Source organism: Ostrinia furnacalis, unplaced genomic scaffold (genome assembly GCF_004193835.3).
Source record: "Ostrinia furnacalis isolate ACB-3 unplaced genomic scaffold, ASM419383v2 OfSCF7013, whole genome shotgun sequence".
Lineage (NCBI taxonomy): Eukaryota > Metazoa > Arthropoda > Insecta > Lepidoptera > Crambidae > Ostrinia > Ostrinia furnacalis.
The window spans coordinates 1-13,515 of NW_021137252.1; the positions used below are offsets into that span (position 1 = coordinate 1).

Here is a 13,515-nt window from a genome sequence, read left to right on the forward strand (position 1 = left end):
TCGCTGCGGGACGCGCACCGCGAGTACGCCGCCGCGCTGTCCGCGCTGCACGACCGCGTCGCGCGCCTCGAGGTGCTGCTGCTGGTGAGCGAACAACATGTACTACACACGCGCGCGNGAAGCAGTGGAAAGGGGGAGCGAGAGGCGTCAGCCGACACTCCGGTTATCCGCCGCCGACACCCTGGGCGCAAGAGGACAGCTTATGGTCTCCAACTGTCCCTTGCTAACAGGCCTCGGTCGCTAGACATGGAGGTGTCTGGTGGCGGCTAAGGACGAATGCTACAGGCAACAGCCAATGGCGATGTCCCGCGTTCTCTCATATCACTCGTATGGATCATGGCAGAAACAGTCAGGTTTTTAGTGGGTGTAGGGGCTACCCACCTTCTGGTAAGAAGAACCCCACATAACCCACTAGCTGCCCCCGCAGCTGATGGGTATGAAATGTTATGCATTTTTCGGATAAAAAAAGAATAGTAAACAGGAAAAGCTTGTTTTGAATAGAAACGATTTGAAAAAATCTCTCACCATTAAAATTAAAAAAAATTTCTGCTGAACATATTTATTATTGATTAGGACTAATGTATACCATTATTTATAATTATGGAGTCGGTGTTGGAAGATTTGAATATTTTATAGTTTCCTTGAGCTGTCACTTGACAGCCTGGCACACTTTTACGATGGTGGATCAAAGTATTTTTGTTCGACTATAGAGCGTGAGAACACGCACACAGTCATAATTATTTTAGTGTGAATAAAACTAGCATCGAAATTACCTAAACTTGACATGCCACGCTAGACGTAAACGCTCTTAATAATTCAGGTACTTATATGTTTTAGCTTAGGCTTTTGTGCGCGATTTTGACACTTATCCCATATACATTGAACGTCGTTTCCTTACCTCTTCAGCACGGAGCCAATGCGCGTATTCTCCACGCACTCGGTGCGCGAGTACGACCGCCGCAACGAAGACGTGGACCCGGTGGCCGCGTCGGCCGAGTACGAGCTGGAGAAGCGCGTCGAGAAGATGCACGTGTTCCCCGTCGACCTGGTCAAGGGCGCCGACGGCCTGGGGCTGTCTATCATTGGTAAGTGCTGGAGAAAACCAGTTACAATACACCCTGTATATTACATAGCTAAGCTTAATAGAGGACATGAACGCTTCCAGTGACGTATTTTGAAGTTTGTCGGCTAGGTTTTGGTAGGTATTGCAGCATTTGCACTCTGCGTAAATGACATGTCATCTAGATGCGATCTGCGGTCAGGTCAACATGTTTTCTTTCTTTCTAATCGTACATGGTGCGGGTTGCGTTTACTACTTTGGCCTGACCGCAGACCTTAAGAGTGCGATCAGCGCAACGAGTTGACTTGTGCACCTTGTAAGATCAACTGTGGGAAATGGAGTTTGCCATATTTTGCAGTCTCCCGATTGCTTATGTAGGTAATGTAATAATGCGTCGGTATACCATGGCACCGAGATTTTTTTTAGCTTCAGGATAACGTAAAAGTTTAAGAAAAGAAATTAGGGTAATTTGTAGGTCATTGCATCTTACTTTATTCAATTTTTTTTACAGGAATGGGTGTGGGAGCGGACGCTGGTCTCGAAAAGCTTGGGATATTCGTGAAAACAATCACTGAGAGTGGGGCGGCCGCTCGGGACGGTCGAATACAGGTCAACGACCAGATTATCGAAGTGGATGGCAAAAGTTTGGTGAGTGATTTTTATCACAATATTTCGTCTGAACTATCAATTTATTGCCACTTCAGCTTGCTAATCCGTCGGGCTATGTCAGCGACTTTGGTTCGTTTACGGATCTCCTCATTTCTGATTCGATCTCTCAAAGAAACACCAAGCATAGCCCTCTCCATGGGCAGGGCACATAGTACGCAGAACTGACGGCCGATGGGGCAGAAAGGTTCTGGAATGGAGGCCACGTACCGGAAAACGCAGCGTGGGACGTCCACCTACAAGGTGGACCGACGACATCGTAAAGGTAGCAGGGAAGCGCTGGACGCAGGCCGCTACCAATCGATCAACATGGAAAGTATTGGGGGAGGCCTATGTTCAGCAGTGGACGTCCTGTGGCTGAAATGATGATGATGATGATGATGATCAATTTATTGGAGCTACCGAACGAGATGGAGGACTGTTGTGGGCGCCCTCTGCCCCATCTAGGGGACATAGGACCTTAATTCAAAGTAAGTCATCCGCTTAGTGGGGGGGCTATAACGCCAAGAGACTAGTTGGCCATGTTACGAAGCATGCTTATAAAATCACACATTTGTGAATTGAAGCCCCGCCCGTACTGAATAGCTCTTGACTTCGAATGCGATCATTTCGTAGTCAAATGGTCGTAGAATCTTGTCATCTTGCTTGGCGTAAATAGTTGCCAGCGTTATGGATACTCTTAGTAACGTAAATGTGTTTTATCAGGTGGGCGTGACGCAAGCGTACGCAGCGTCAGTTCTTCGCAACACGTCGGGCCCGGTGAAGTTCCTGATCGGGCGCGAGAAGGACCCCGACAACAGCGAGGTGGCGCACCTCATCCGCCAGTCGCTGGCCGCCGACCGCGAGCGGGAGGAGAGGTGAGTGCCAGGGGGCGTGGCCAAGCGTACGCAGCGTCAGTGCTTCGCAACACGTCGGGCCCGGTGAAGTTCCTGATCGGGCGCGAGAAGGACCCCGACAACAGCGAGGTGGCGCACCTCATCCGCCAGTCGCTGGCCGCCGACCGCGAGCGGGAGGAGAGGTGAGTACCAGGCCAAGGGGTGTGGCCAAGTTTGGCCTAAAGGTCACTGCACACTTATCAACCCGTGCAAGGATCATCACATCTTCGTTGTCCATCAATTAGCTATTGCGCTTCACCAAATGACTTCCACAGCCAGTGCTGGACAAAGACCTTCCCCAAGGATTTATTCTATGAGCAGTCCTGCTCGCCTTTACCACTGATTATTGTATAAGCAATCACGCGTATGTACTGGTGTACGTCACGCAAGTGGTTATGTGTCATATAGGTCCGTGATATAAGGTCAGAAATTCGTAGAGATCCAATGTGGTTTGCCTTAACTGGTGGTCACCAAGAAGACTATCTCATTCTATAATTTAAGTTACATTTCGTTTCGTTACTTGGTAACGAAAGTAACTAATAATATTGTTCGTTCGTTTCATCCGAAAGACGTCCACTGCTGGACAAAGGCCTCCCCATCATCCATCCAGGCACCTCCCGCGACCTTCACCAGAACGTCGGTCCACCTAGAGGGAGGCCTGCCTGCTGTGTTTATTGTAAATTGTATGGCCGGGTTCCCACTATGCCGGACCGGCATTTCTGCCGGAAACCGGACACCGGACAAGGGTGTTCACATTACACCGGATCACCGGATCCGAAATCCGAGCCGAATGAAGTGCGGGGAGCACAGGCGGGGCGGGAAGCACGGGCGCGGCGGGGTGGGCCGCAACTCGTTCACATTACTCCGGTCCGGTGATTTTGCCGGCATTTTGTAGCGACAAAACGCTCGGTAAAAATGCCGGGCTCGGCGAAAAAGCCGGATCCGGGATAATGTGAACAGCTTCATACAATTTGTACCGCCGCTAGGCCTTCCGGCGATTTTACCGGACCGGGAGATCTGCCGGTCCGGCATAGTGGGAACCCGGCCTATCTTATCGCGTTTACCTTAAGCTTGCATTCTCTCTGCAGGGCGGGTCGCGAGCGCGCGCGGCGGCAGCAGAGCGAGGAGCAGGAGGAGCGCGCCGCCGAGCCCGCGCCCGCGCGCCACCCCGACATCAACGACATGCGCGCGCTGCTGCAGGAGGTAACATGATAAATTACATAATTTATCGAACTCGGTAACGTCGTCGGTAACTAATAAATACAGTGTGAGTCACGTTACAGTGTACATATGAAATTAGATGAAACTAGACCTATTTTTATCGACAAAAAAGAAGTCAAAAATATTTTGAGATTTAAAAAAAAAATATAGATTTTTTTTCTCCCAATTATTTATTGTAAAGAAAACGTAATAACTTTTAAACTAAGCGATATATCCTGAATCCTGATAAAATAAAAACAGTAATAATGCTAAATGACAGGCGATACTAAAAAAATACATAAAATACACAAAAAATGCCAACAAATAATAAAAAATGATACTTTTTGAAAAAAAAAACTGCTTTTAAATTGGTGTTTTTTTGGTTATTTGATAAATTTCTCCAAAAAATGCCCCTATATTAGGTGGTTTTTATTACTTTGTATTATTCTCTATCGTATTATCTTTGTAAAACCAAAAATCCCATGTCTCTATCCCTATCACAACATTTGCTATGATCGTGGAAGGAAACGGTGTAGCGCAGCAAGATTTAAGAAGAGTAAGGAGCTCGCTACGTGTCTTATCACTGCTTATTTTCCTCACATACTGCGAAGTGACGTGTACACAGTAACCTTCACATATAACTTTGCTTACAGCTGGTGGGCATGGAAGCCGGTGGCGCGAGCAGCGAACAGATCAGCGGGCGACTGCGCTCCTGGTGCTCCGTGCGTGCTCCGTCAGACCACCTCGACGCCGCGCACCGCGCGCAGAGGAAGTACGACAAGGTGGGTCAATGACCTCCGTCTGCGCAGAAGCGTCTCAATGGCGCGCGCAAGCTGGCGCAGCGAACGATGACAATTCACAGGGTGTTCTGCGCTTGAAATTGTGTGATATTGTAGCGCGTATCGTGTTTTCATCATACCACAGAATAATTTCTTCGCAAAGGTATTTTAAAAAATATCTACTCAATATCGTCAACAATATGGTGCAATTTAACTTGCCTCCGAGTCGAGCATCGTTTCGTTTACATACTAGAGTTACATGCAAGCGAGTTTTACTCTAACAGTGATCTGTGTCACTGCTCTCTCGTGAATTCCTTGCGGATTAGCCATTCCGGTGTTTTTTGTTTTCGATGCCTACTCGGGGAGATAAACATGCCTGGTCATACCCAAATTCATTTTTAAGACTGAAATAAGTGAAACAAATGAGTAAATGTTGTTTATTCCAGGCCCGGCGTGCACTGCGGGAGTGGCGGCGCACGCGCGCGATGGTGCGCGCGCGCGAGGAGTGGTGGAGCGGCTCGCTGCGGGACGCGCACCGCGAGTACGCCGCCGCGCTGTCCGCGCTGCACGACCGCGTCGCGCGCCTCGAGGTGCTGCTGCTGGTGAGCGAACAACATGTACTACACACGCGCGCGAGGAGTGGTGGAGCGGCTCGCTACAGGACAACATAGGCCTCCCTCAATGACTTCCACATCGCCCGGTCGGTAGCGCCCTGCATCCAGCGCCTTCTTGCTACCTTAATGAGGTCGTCGGTCCACCTTGTGGATGGACGTTCCACGCTGCGTTTTCCGGTATGTACTGGCCTCCGCTCCAGAAACTTACTGCCCTATCGACCGTCAGTTCTGCGTATTATGTGCCCTGCCTATTGCCACTTCAGCTTGCTCAATCCGTCCAGCTATGTCAGCGACAGCGTTCGTTTACGGATCTCCTCATTTCTGATTCGATCTCGTAAAGAAATACCGAGCATAGCCCTTTCCATAGCACGCTGTGCAACCTTGAGCTTCTTCTATCAATAAGCAACACTAGTGTCCAGCTCAGTACTTTCACTCGCGACTTTGACTTTCGGGATTCACACCCCGATTTTAAACTACATACTAGGTATTCCTGTAAAACCCGTTTTTGTTACAGGAGACGCAGAAAAAAGCAGGGCTGCCTGTGATGTTGCCGCATGAGCCGTCGGCGCGCCGCGAGACGCCCCCGCTGCCGCGCCGCCCAGACCCCGACCCGCTGCTTATTAACGGTTATTTTACATTCTATACTTTTACCAACTGACTGATAGGCATGCCAAATCTAAAACTAGAAATAAAATTGACGTTAGACTGTTCACGGGTGACTTTTAGCACCTATTTGTCACCGTGACAGTATATCTTTTTCTTTTACACTTTTGTAATGAGAAAAAGAGAAACCTCTGCCACGGTGCGTGCGCGCCTTTAGACTCAACCTCCTCCTTCAATAAAAATATGTTTTCTTTTGCAGATCCATGGAGTTCTGACAGCGACTTATCTGATTTATCCCCCGTGGAAGACGAATACGCGAAGGTGGATAAATCGGACCGTCGCCGTGAGGCCCCAGACCTCGGCGACGTGACGGCGACGACGGCGAGCGAGTCGCGGCCGAGCACGACCGCTTCGGACGTTACGGTCGTCAGCACGGCCGCGCCGCCGGCCGCCGTCACCGCCACCGCTGCGGTGCCCGCTCCGGTCGCTACTCCGGCTCCGGCTAACGTCACGGATAGATTGTGAGTTCATCAATAGCACGTTCACTACGGTGATTAATCCATTTTACAACAAACTAGACAGTGTTACTTTAATTGATGTTTATTGTCCGTGGTTTATATCTTTTCTTAAAGGTTATTAAACCTTTGTTTGTCAACTGTCATTAGCTTTGCACTTGAGGGGAAGTCGAACCTTAACTTCGACTCCTCCTATGTTCTTCTTGAATTTCGTTGCGGGTCCAATGACAGTTTAACTTTCCCCGGGACAAACTTGGCCTTCACTGGTTGGGTTTTTATTGTCGGTTTTATCCTGGCTACGCAGGAATTGGAGCAGTGGAAACAAGAGGTCAGAATAGTACCGTTAAAACTAGATAGTGCCTATTCACTCTTACCTTACGTCTAGTTCCACGAAGGTAAAAGGAAGATGGTGCAATAAGGACTAATTCATACAGATATCACATAAAAGAAAACACTAGCATCTTAGGTTGGTGTTAGTTTGCGATAAAGCCTGGTCCGTGAGCACGTAGAATCCCGTCCAATGACCCCAAGCTCACGCGTAATTATGTTGCTGTCGCGCTCGCACACTCACTGCGGGCGCCCGTCGCGACAGCAACAATAATTACGCGCGAGCGATAGGGATGGCGCGGGTGTCGTAAGAGGCGACTTAGGGACTACAAATCAAACAGAGAATGGGCAGCAGCGATATCTAAAAAACATCTATCTTTTAAACTGCGATCTCCAACCCGCCTGCCAAGCGTGGAGATTATGGCAAAACCCTCCACTATAGTGGAGGAGGCTCATAGTCCAGCAGTGGACTGTAAAGGGCTGTTGATGATGATGATGATGATAGGGATGGGTAGCTTGGGGTCATTGGACGGGATTCTACGTGCTCACGGACCAGGCTTTAGACATTCACGATCTGTTTATCCACAGAATGGCATCATCCACCTCGAGCAGCGGCATGGCCACGAGCGGGACGAGCAACGGCAACTCGGCAGGCGGCGGCGAGCCAGCCCCGCGTGACGCGCCGGTGTCCCGCGAGCCGCCCGTGCGGGACACGTCGCGGGAGCTGGACGCGGCCGTCCCGCGCGGCGCGCTGCTGGACACGTCGGCGCACCGCGCGCGCACCGACCTGGCGCGCCACCGCCACCACGCGCCGCACTCGCCACACTCGCCGCATTCGCTCAGCAACGCCAGCTCTGTAAGTGCACGTATACACGTCATTATTATACGGACTGGCCCGCTGAAACCATGTCACTTACAAACAAAATAAAGTGTAAATTGTTATCAGGTAGACAGTGTTAGAGTAAGCAAATTGAGGTAGGTATAATGTAATCGCTGAAAAATAGCAAGAATGGGCTCACCAATCACTTTTGCAAGCAAATGATTTCATAGATTTAGATGTTATGTCGTTAATCTTGATGTGTGATCTGTGATCTTCACAAATGTTTGCGAAAGAGATGACAGTATCGGTAGTCTTGTTCATACCGTTATCAAAAACTAAAATTATATTAATCTCTTTGCAGTATGATGGACTCGACGACTCGTACAACGATTCGGCTGACGAGTCTCTAAGTGAATCGACATCGGGAGCTCCTCCCCACACAGCACACTCCACTATGAGTGTAAGTATCTCATTACTTTATAATGTTTGGCACGATATTCATTTAGGCCAACGCTCGCCCAGTAAGCCAAGACTGAATTTGAAATGTTTTCTTTAGCGAGACACTCGGCAAAGCTGCGGCAGTTCCATAGGTAGCGCGACCGACGACGCCGTGTATTCCCGCGACCATCGCCACCACCCGCTGGCCGGTAAGTGTGTGGTGACCCTTAGTTTGATCAATTTAATCGAAATTGTCCGTCCACGTGTGCTGGCTTACACTCATCACGTAACACACGCACAAGCTCTTGCAGTTTACGACTAACAATCTAACAATAACTGACATCCATTTAATAAACATTTTATTAAAACAGTTAATAAATAGTATGTACTCAAGTGCTAGTAAATTGCAAGAACAATACATTACACTCATTGGATACACGTAATACAGTGAATGTGCATAACATAATTTCCTGTAGGTGTAAATTACCAATGTATTTGTGAATAATCCAATGCTTTACGTCTCTTGTATTTATTCATGAATCGTGATTAGAAGACAATTTGCCTCCACCCTTGGTGCTTGACAGCCTGCATATACGTCGTACCTAGAATACATACTAGAAATACAATAAATAATATTATTACAATTATTTCTATTATTCTAGTAAGTATAGCCTGACCAGGAACATAAAAACCCTCGCCATGTTGCGGAAAACTAATGGTACTAATTTCTTTTAATGGCAACAGTAACTGAAAACTTCATTGACATGTCACCTTGCATGTCAGTCTATTGCTGTCAAAGTGTAAACAAACTTTATTTTAAATGTGCGCTATTGATTTTGTGAATTAAATTGCTAAAATCTTTTTATAGTCGTGAAAGAAAAGTGGTTTACAACGTGTTAAAGTATTTGTCGAAGAGAAATACTAAGGGTTCGGACAATATTTTCATTGAATAATGTTTCCGACAAAGGTTGTCAAATTGACTGACATGTTTATCGCATAGTACAGTCCACTATGAAAATTTGCTGTGGTTTGTTTCAACTACCTATTTTAAAAAAAATTGTCACTTTCTAAGTGTTGAATTTTATGGAATTGGGAAAGAAGTACCGAGTTTGAAGCGTTCATGAGCAAACATTGCAGTTGAATATTCAAGTTCTGAATTTGATTATTGATGAATAATAAAATAAATCCTAGTAGCTCGATTGATGGTTTCATTTAATTTATTTAAACCAGGTTACCTATAATAATATTTTTTCGTTAATTTATGAAAATATCAAATTAGCCCGTAATCCTGAATCCTGATACATAAAGTTAGCCTATTAATTTAACACAGGTACGACTGTACTCAGTGTTGCACTATCAAATGCAATTGACGCGCCTCTATGCCAGGGTTTTTATGTTCCTGGTCAGGCTATACATAATAATATAATCTATTTACTTACTTTTTCGTTAATGCCTGTTATCTATTTTGGATTTGATAAAGTTAGTAAATGTAGAAGATGAGATGTTTTTATGTAAAATCAGTATTTGCTTGAAATAATTATTATAATGAAAAAAAAAATACGTTTATTGATTTTGGTTATCACTACAAGTGATAGACAGCAGCAATATTACTGAAAAACAAATAAAATACGCTGGAAACATACTTCTGAACTTAAAAATATAGCAAATTAATCTGTAAAAGAATTCCACCATACATAAGACAGTCTGGATGCTGATAGCTTGATGGAAGACGTTACGATCGAACCGACTCGCTGTCACCGGCCATCGGCAGTGACAGTTGCGCGCAGTGGCGTAGCTAGGTAACCAAGGGCCCTGGGGCAAATAAAAAAACGGGGCCCCACTGCAATCTAAACTGGTTAGGTTTTATCAAATTTATTGACATTAAGCTTACTTACTCCTGATAGAGCTTTCGAATTTCTCTATTTATTTTAAAATGGGAGTTCAGTTCAATAAGGGTTTTCGCGATTGAAAAAATCGCCAGATGGCAATACGTAGACGGGAGGTCCAAATGCTGCATGATTGGTTATTTTTGACATGACATTGACAGATATGTCAAAATCCACCAATCATTTATTTATTTATTTATTAGGTCTACCAACATTGTTACATAACAACATGTACACTTAAAAATAACAATTATGAACAAAGTAATCATGCAGCATTTGGAGATTTTCTGGTAAGGATTCGGTGGCCCCCTGAGCTTTGGGGCCCCCGGGGCACTGCCTTAGTAGCTACGCCCCTGGTCGCGCGACGTATAACGTGACACGTGACGCGAGCACGAGACTAACCGGCGGGTGTGGGCGTAGGTGTGGGCCCGCCCGCGTCGTTGGCCGAGCAGCTGAAGCAGGTGCTGGCGGAGCGCGAGCGGCGCCTGGCGGGCGCGTCGCCGCCGCACCAGCCCCACCAGCCCCACCAGCCCCCGCAGACCCACCAGCCCCACCCGCCCGCGCACCCCCACCCCGACCCCGTGCAGCTCACCAACGAGCTCGTGGACGAGATCCGCCAGGCCGTCAGCGAGGCCAACGCGAGAGGTCGGTGATCACACGCGTTAGGTGACCCCTTGTTGACCATGCGGCGATAAATAAAATAGGGACAAATAAATTTAAAAAAAATCAAAATCAAAAATATTTATTCAGTTTAGACCACAAGTGGCACTTATAAACGTCAAAATATAGTAAATAATAAAAAAAAGTAGCCCTTATGAGGCACTTTACATGTCTCCTTATCTTTTGGGCCCTACCAGCGCTTCCAGACAAACATATGGCAAGTGCTGTGAAGAAACGTTCATAAAACTCATTTATTTATGCAAGTATAGGCTTTTAAAAAGCACTTTTACGATCACCGTCACGGGATTTTCAATTAATATCAGTGAAATGTGTGATAAATAAACAATCGAAAACATTTACTGTGCAATGTGTCATTTAATAGTACGCTGAAATATGTTCAATATAACAGCATTTTAACAGTTCATTACGTTGATCTGGCAATGGAAATCGCAACGGTTTCAAGCCGGTCTAGTATTGAACTAGCTGATGAGAGTTTATGTCGAACACCTACTTTTTTGATAAGCGACAAAATATCAGGAAATGTGGTCTTGACAAATTATACAAAAGTGACCGTTTTAAACAAAGAAGGCAAACTATCTTCTTCTTCAATTGGCTTATAACAAACACTAATTTATTATTTACCTTATATTAGTTCTAACATTATTTAGAGCTTCTTTATAGATAAATGTTTTATACTCAGTGTACCTTCTACAATAGTGTAATGTAACCCTAAAGTCTATCGTTTAACAAGGGCTCACCTAACATAAGAAACTAAACAACAAGAAACGACTGATTCATTAAGATTATGCAGTCTAGTGTAGGGAATAAGGCAGGGAAATCTTGAGGTTATGTGTAAATACATATTTTGTTTTATTTCTAATTCTCTTATATTATCCTATTTCTTCTATTATTCTTCTTCTTCCTCTCCCTTGGCTGCTGATCACTGATTCTTGCACTGTAGACTGGGACTGTTTTTTTGAATGACTTCTTAATTATTTTTCATTATATGTTGCGACACTACTGCTTATTTATTTACGTTTTTGTGGGTTATGGGTATTCTGTAACATTTAATGTAAAATTGTGTTGGTTGGGGGATATTTTTGTTGTGTTGGGTCATTTTTTATCTTCTACAACTCAGTTTTTCACATATTCTTTTCTTACTTCTCTTATTGAAAACTTGTATTAATGAATGTTAAAAAGTTAACGTCCTTGCCAAATGTTTTTTAACAGCAGACAGTTAAAATATTCGCATCAGTTAACACACAGTCAGTAGGTAACCTATCAGGAGTTTAACTTAGACGCAATTAGGTAGGTAGCATAACAGGAGTGTCGGCTTATTTGATTCGGATGTGGTTATAGTGAAGAAAGCTCCGGCTTGCGTAGTCGGCGGCGAGGTGCCGTGGCAGCCGCTGTCCACCGCCGTGTCGGAGAGCAGCCTGTCGCCGCCCGCGCCGCCCGGCCCGCCCGCGCCGCACCCGGTCAATCATTGGACTAAGCAGCAGGTCAGTTATGCATTTATTTTTACTATAATACCTGGGATATGAAGGTTTTTAAAGTGATGAAATTCGTGGTTTGAATTTTCTAATGCGAGCTCGAAAGAAAAGCAATGCCCGTGCCAGCGATTTTATATGTTCAGGACCAAATTATGTCTGCCTTGCTGGCATTTAAAATTCTAAATAAAAACTACTTTTATTAAATCCCAAAATATCCGTCGTATTTCTGATTTGTTGTGTGGGAGTGGAGCTCATATTCATATCATTTGATAAAAAAAAACATTTATTTTCTTTTTTGTTCTAAGTTGTTCAATGGAACAAAAGCAGACGGGTAGTTATGTATAATCATTGATGCAGTGACGGTAAAGATGTGTTGTACCCCAGTAATTTTGTTCTGTCAGACAGAATACAAAGAAAGGTACATACTATCAAATTTGTAGTTCCGTTTTGCCCGATCACGTCATGTTCCATAAAAAAAAAGGGTCCTAACGAATATTAGTGTAAAATAAAATAGCGGACTGTATAAAAATAGGTGCTGTATTTTCGCCAGCCTAATTACAATAAAATTATCTAGAACTACGCGGTAATCGTGCGTCGACGGTGGTGTCCAAAGGCGAGTGTGTGAGCCGAGCGCGGCCGATGATGACGCTGTCGGCCCGAGGTGACGTTAGTCATCGTACGCCGTCCGCACGTCTCCTCCCGCGCGTTGTTGGCTTCCCAACATAATTATTGAGTGTTGATATTTGTCGTGTGCAGGTGTGGCAGTGGGTGTCGGGTCTGGGCGAGGGCTTGGAGCGGCACGCGGGCGCGTTCGCGGCGCGCGGCATCGACGGCGCGCTGCTGCTGGCGCTCAGCTCGGCCGACCTCAAGCTGCTCGGGCTGCCGGGCGACGAGCGCCGCCGCATGAAGCGCCGCCTCAAGGAGCTGCGCAGCGCGCACGAGAAGCACCTCAAGGCGCTCAAGAAGGCCGAGAAGAAGGCCCGCAAGAAGTAGCCGCCCCCGCCCACACGTCCCCGACGGAACTCGTGAGTGCGATAAAGCCTCGATCACATGTACCGAGTAAACGGGCGAGACAGTGCTCTCGTAGTAGTAAATGTATGAACATACGCACCGAGTACTCGGCCGAGAGCACTGTCGCGCCCGTTTGCTCGGTACGTGTGATCAAGGCATAAGGAACGGTGGCCGGCTGCCTGAGAGCTCTTGTAGCGTCTTGTACAGTCCGCGTCAAATAGATCGTGACACCTTTGGGTGTAGCTAAAAAGTTCGCAACACGTCTTTGTTACAATTGGAATAAGGTTGTGTTATCAACTTTTTGGTCACTTTGGTTGTCACGCACCATTTGACGCTGATTGTACTTGAAAAAAAAAAATACTTCCTTCAATTCTTTTTGAATTTTGAACTATGTACCTACGTGCTGATTATATTATCTTACGTTTCTATTACGAAACCTTGCCAGCAAAACTAATACACAACTCCGTGTTTAAAATGGGATTAGTAACGTGATAGAATAAATGCAGATTTGTATGTTCATAGAGTTTCGCGGCAAAGGTGTCATAAAGCAATCAGAAATATGGGAAAA

At 45.9% G+C, this 13,515-nt stretch overlaps 1 protein-coding gene across 1 annotated transcript; it reads left to right on the top strand.

The window, feature by feature from the left end:
• Window positions 1-906: 906 nt before the first annotated feature.
• On the top strand, window positions 907-13,230 carry LOC114363136 (actin cytoskeleton-regulatory complex protein PAN1-like; the record flags this gene model as incomplete). Its single annotated transcript, XM_028318777.1, has 14 exons — window positions 907-1,085; window positions 1,572-1,708; window positions 2,432-2,583; window positions 3,690-3,804; window positions 4,455-4,583; window positions 5,027-5,182; window positions 5,709-5,820; window positions 6,057-6,318; window positions 7,228-7,495; window positions 7,821-7,919; window positions 8,016-8,106; window positions 10,204-10,428; window positions 11,803-11,945; window positions 12,693-13,230. Coding segments are annotated over 14 exons (2,305 nt in total), but the record flags the coding sequence as incomplete, so codon positions are not given.
• Between the last annotated feature and the right edge of the window lie 285 nt (window positions 13,231-13,515).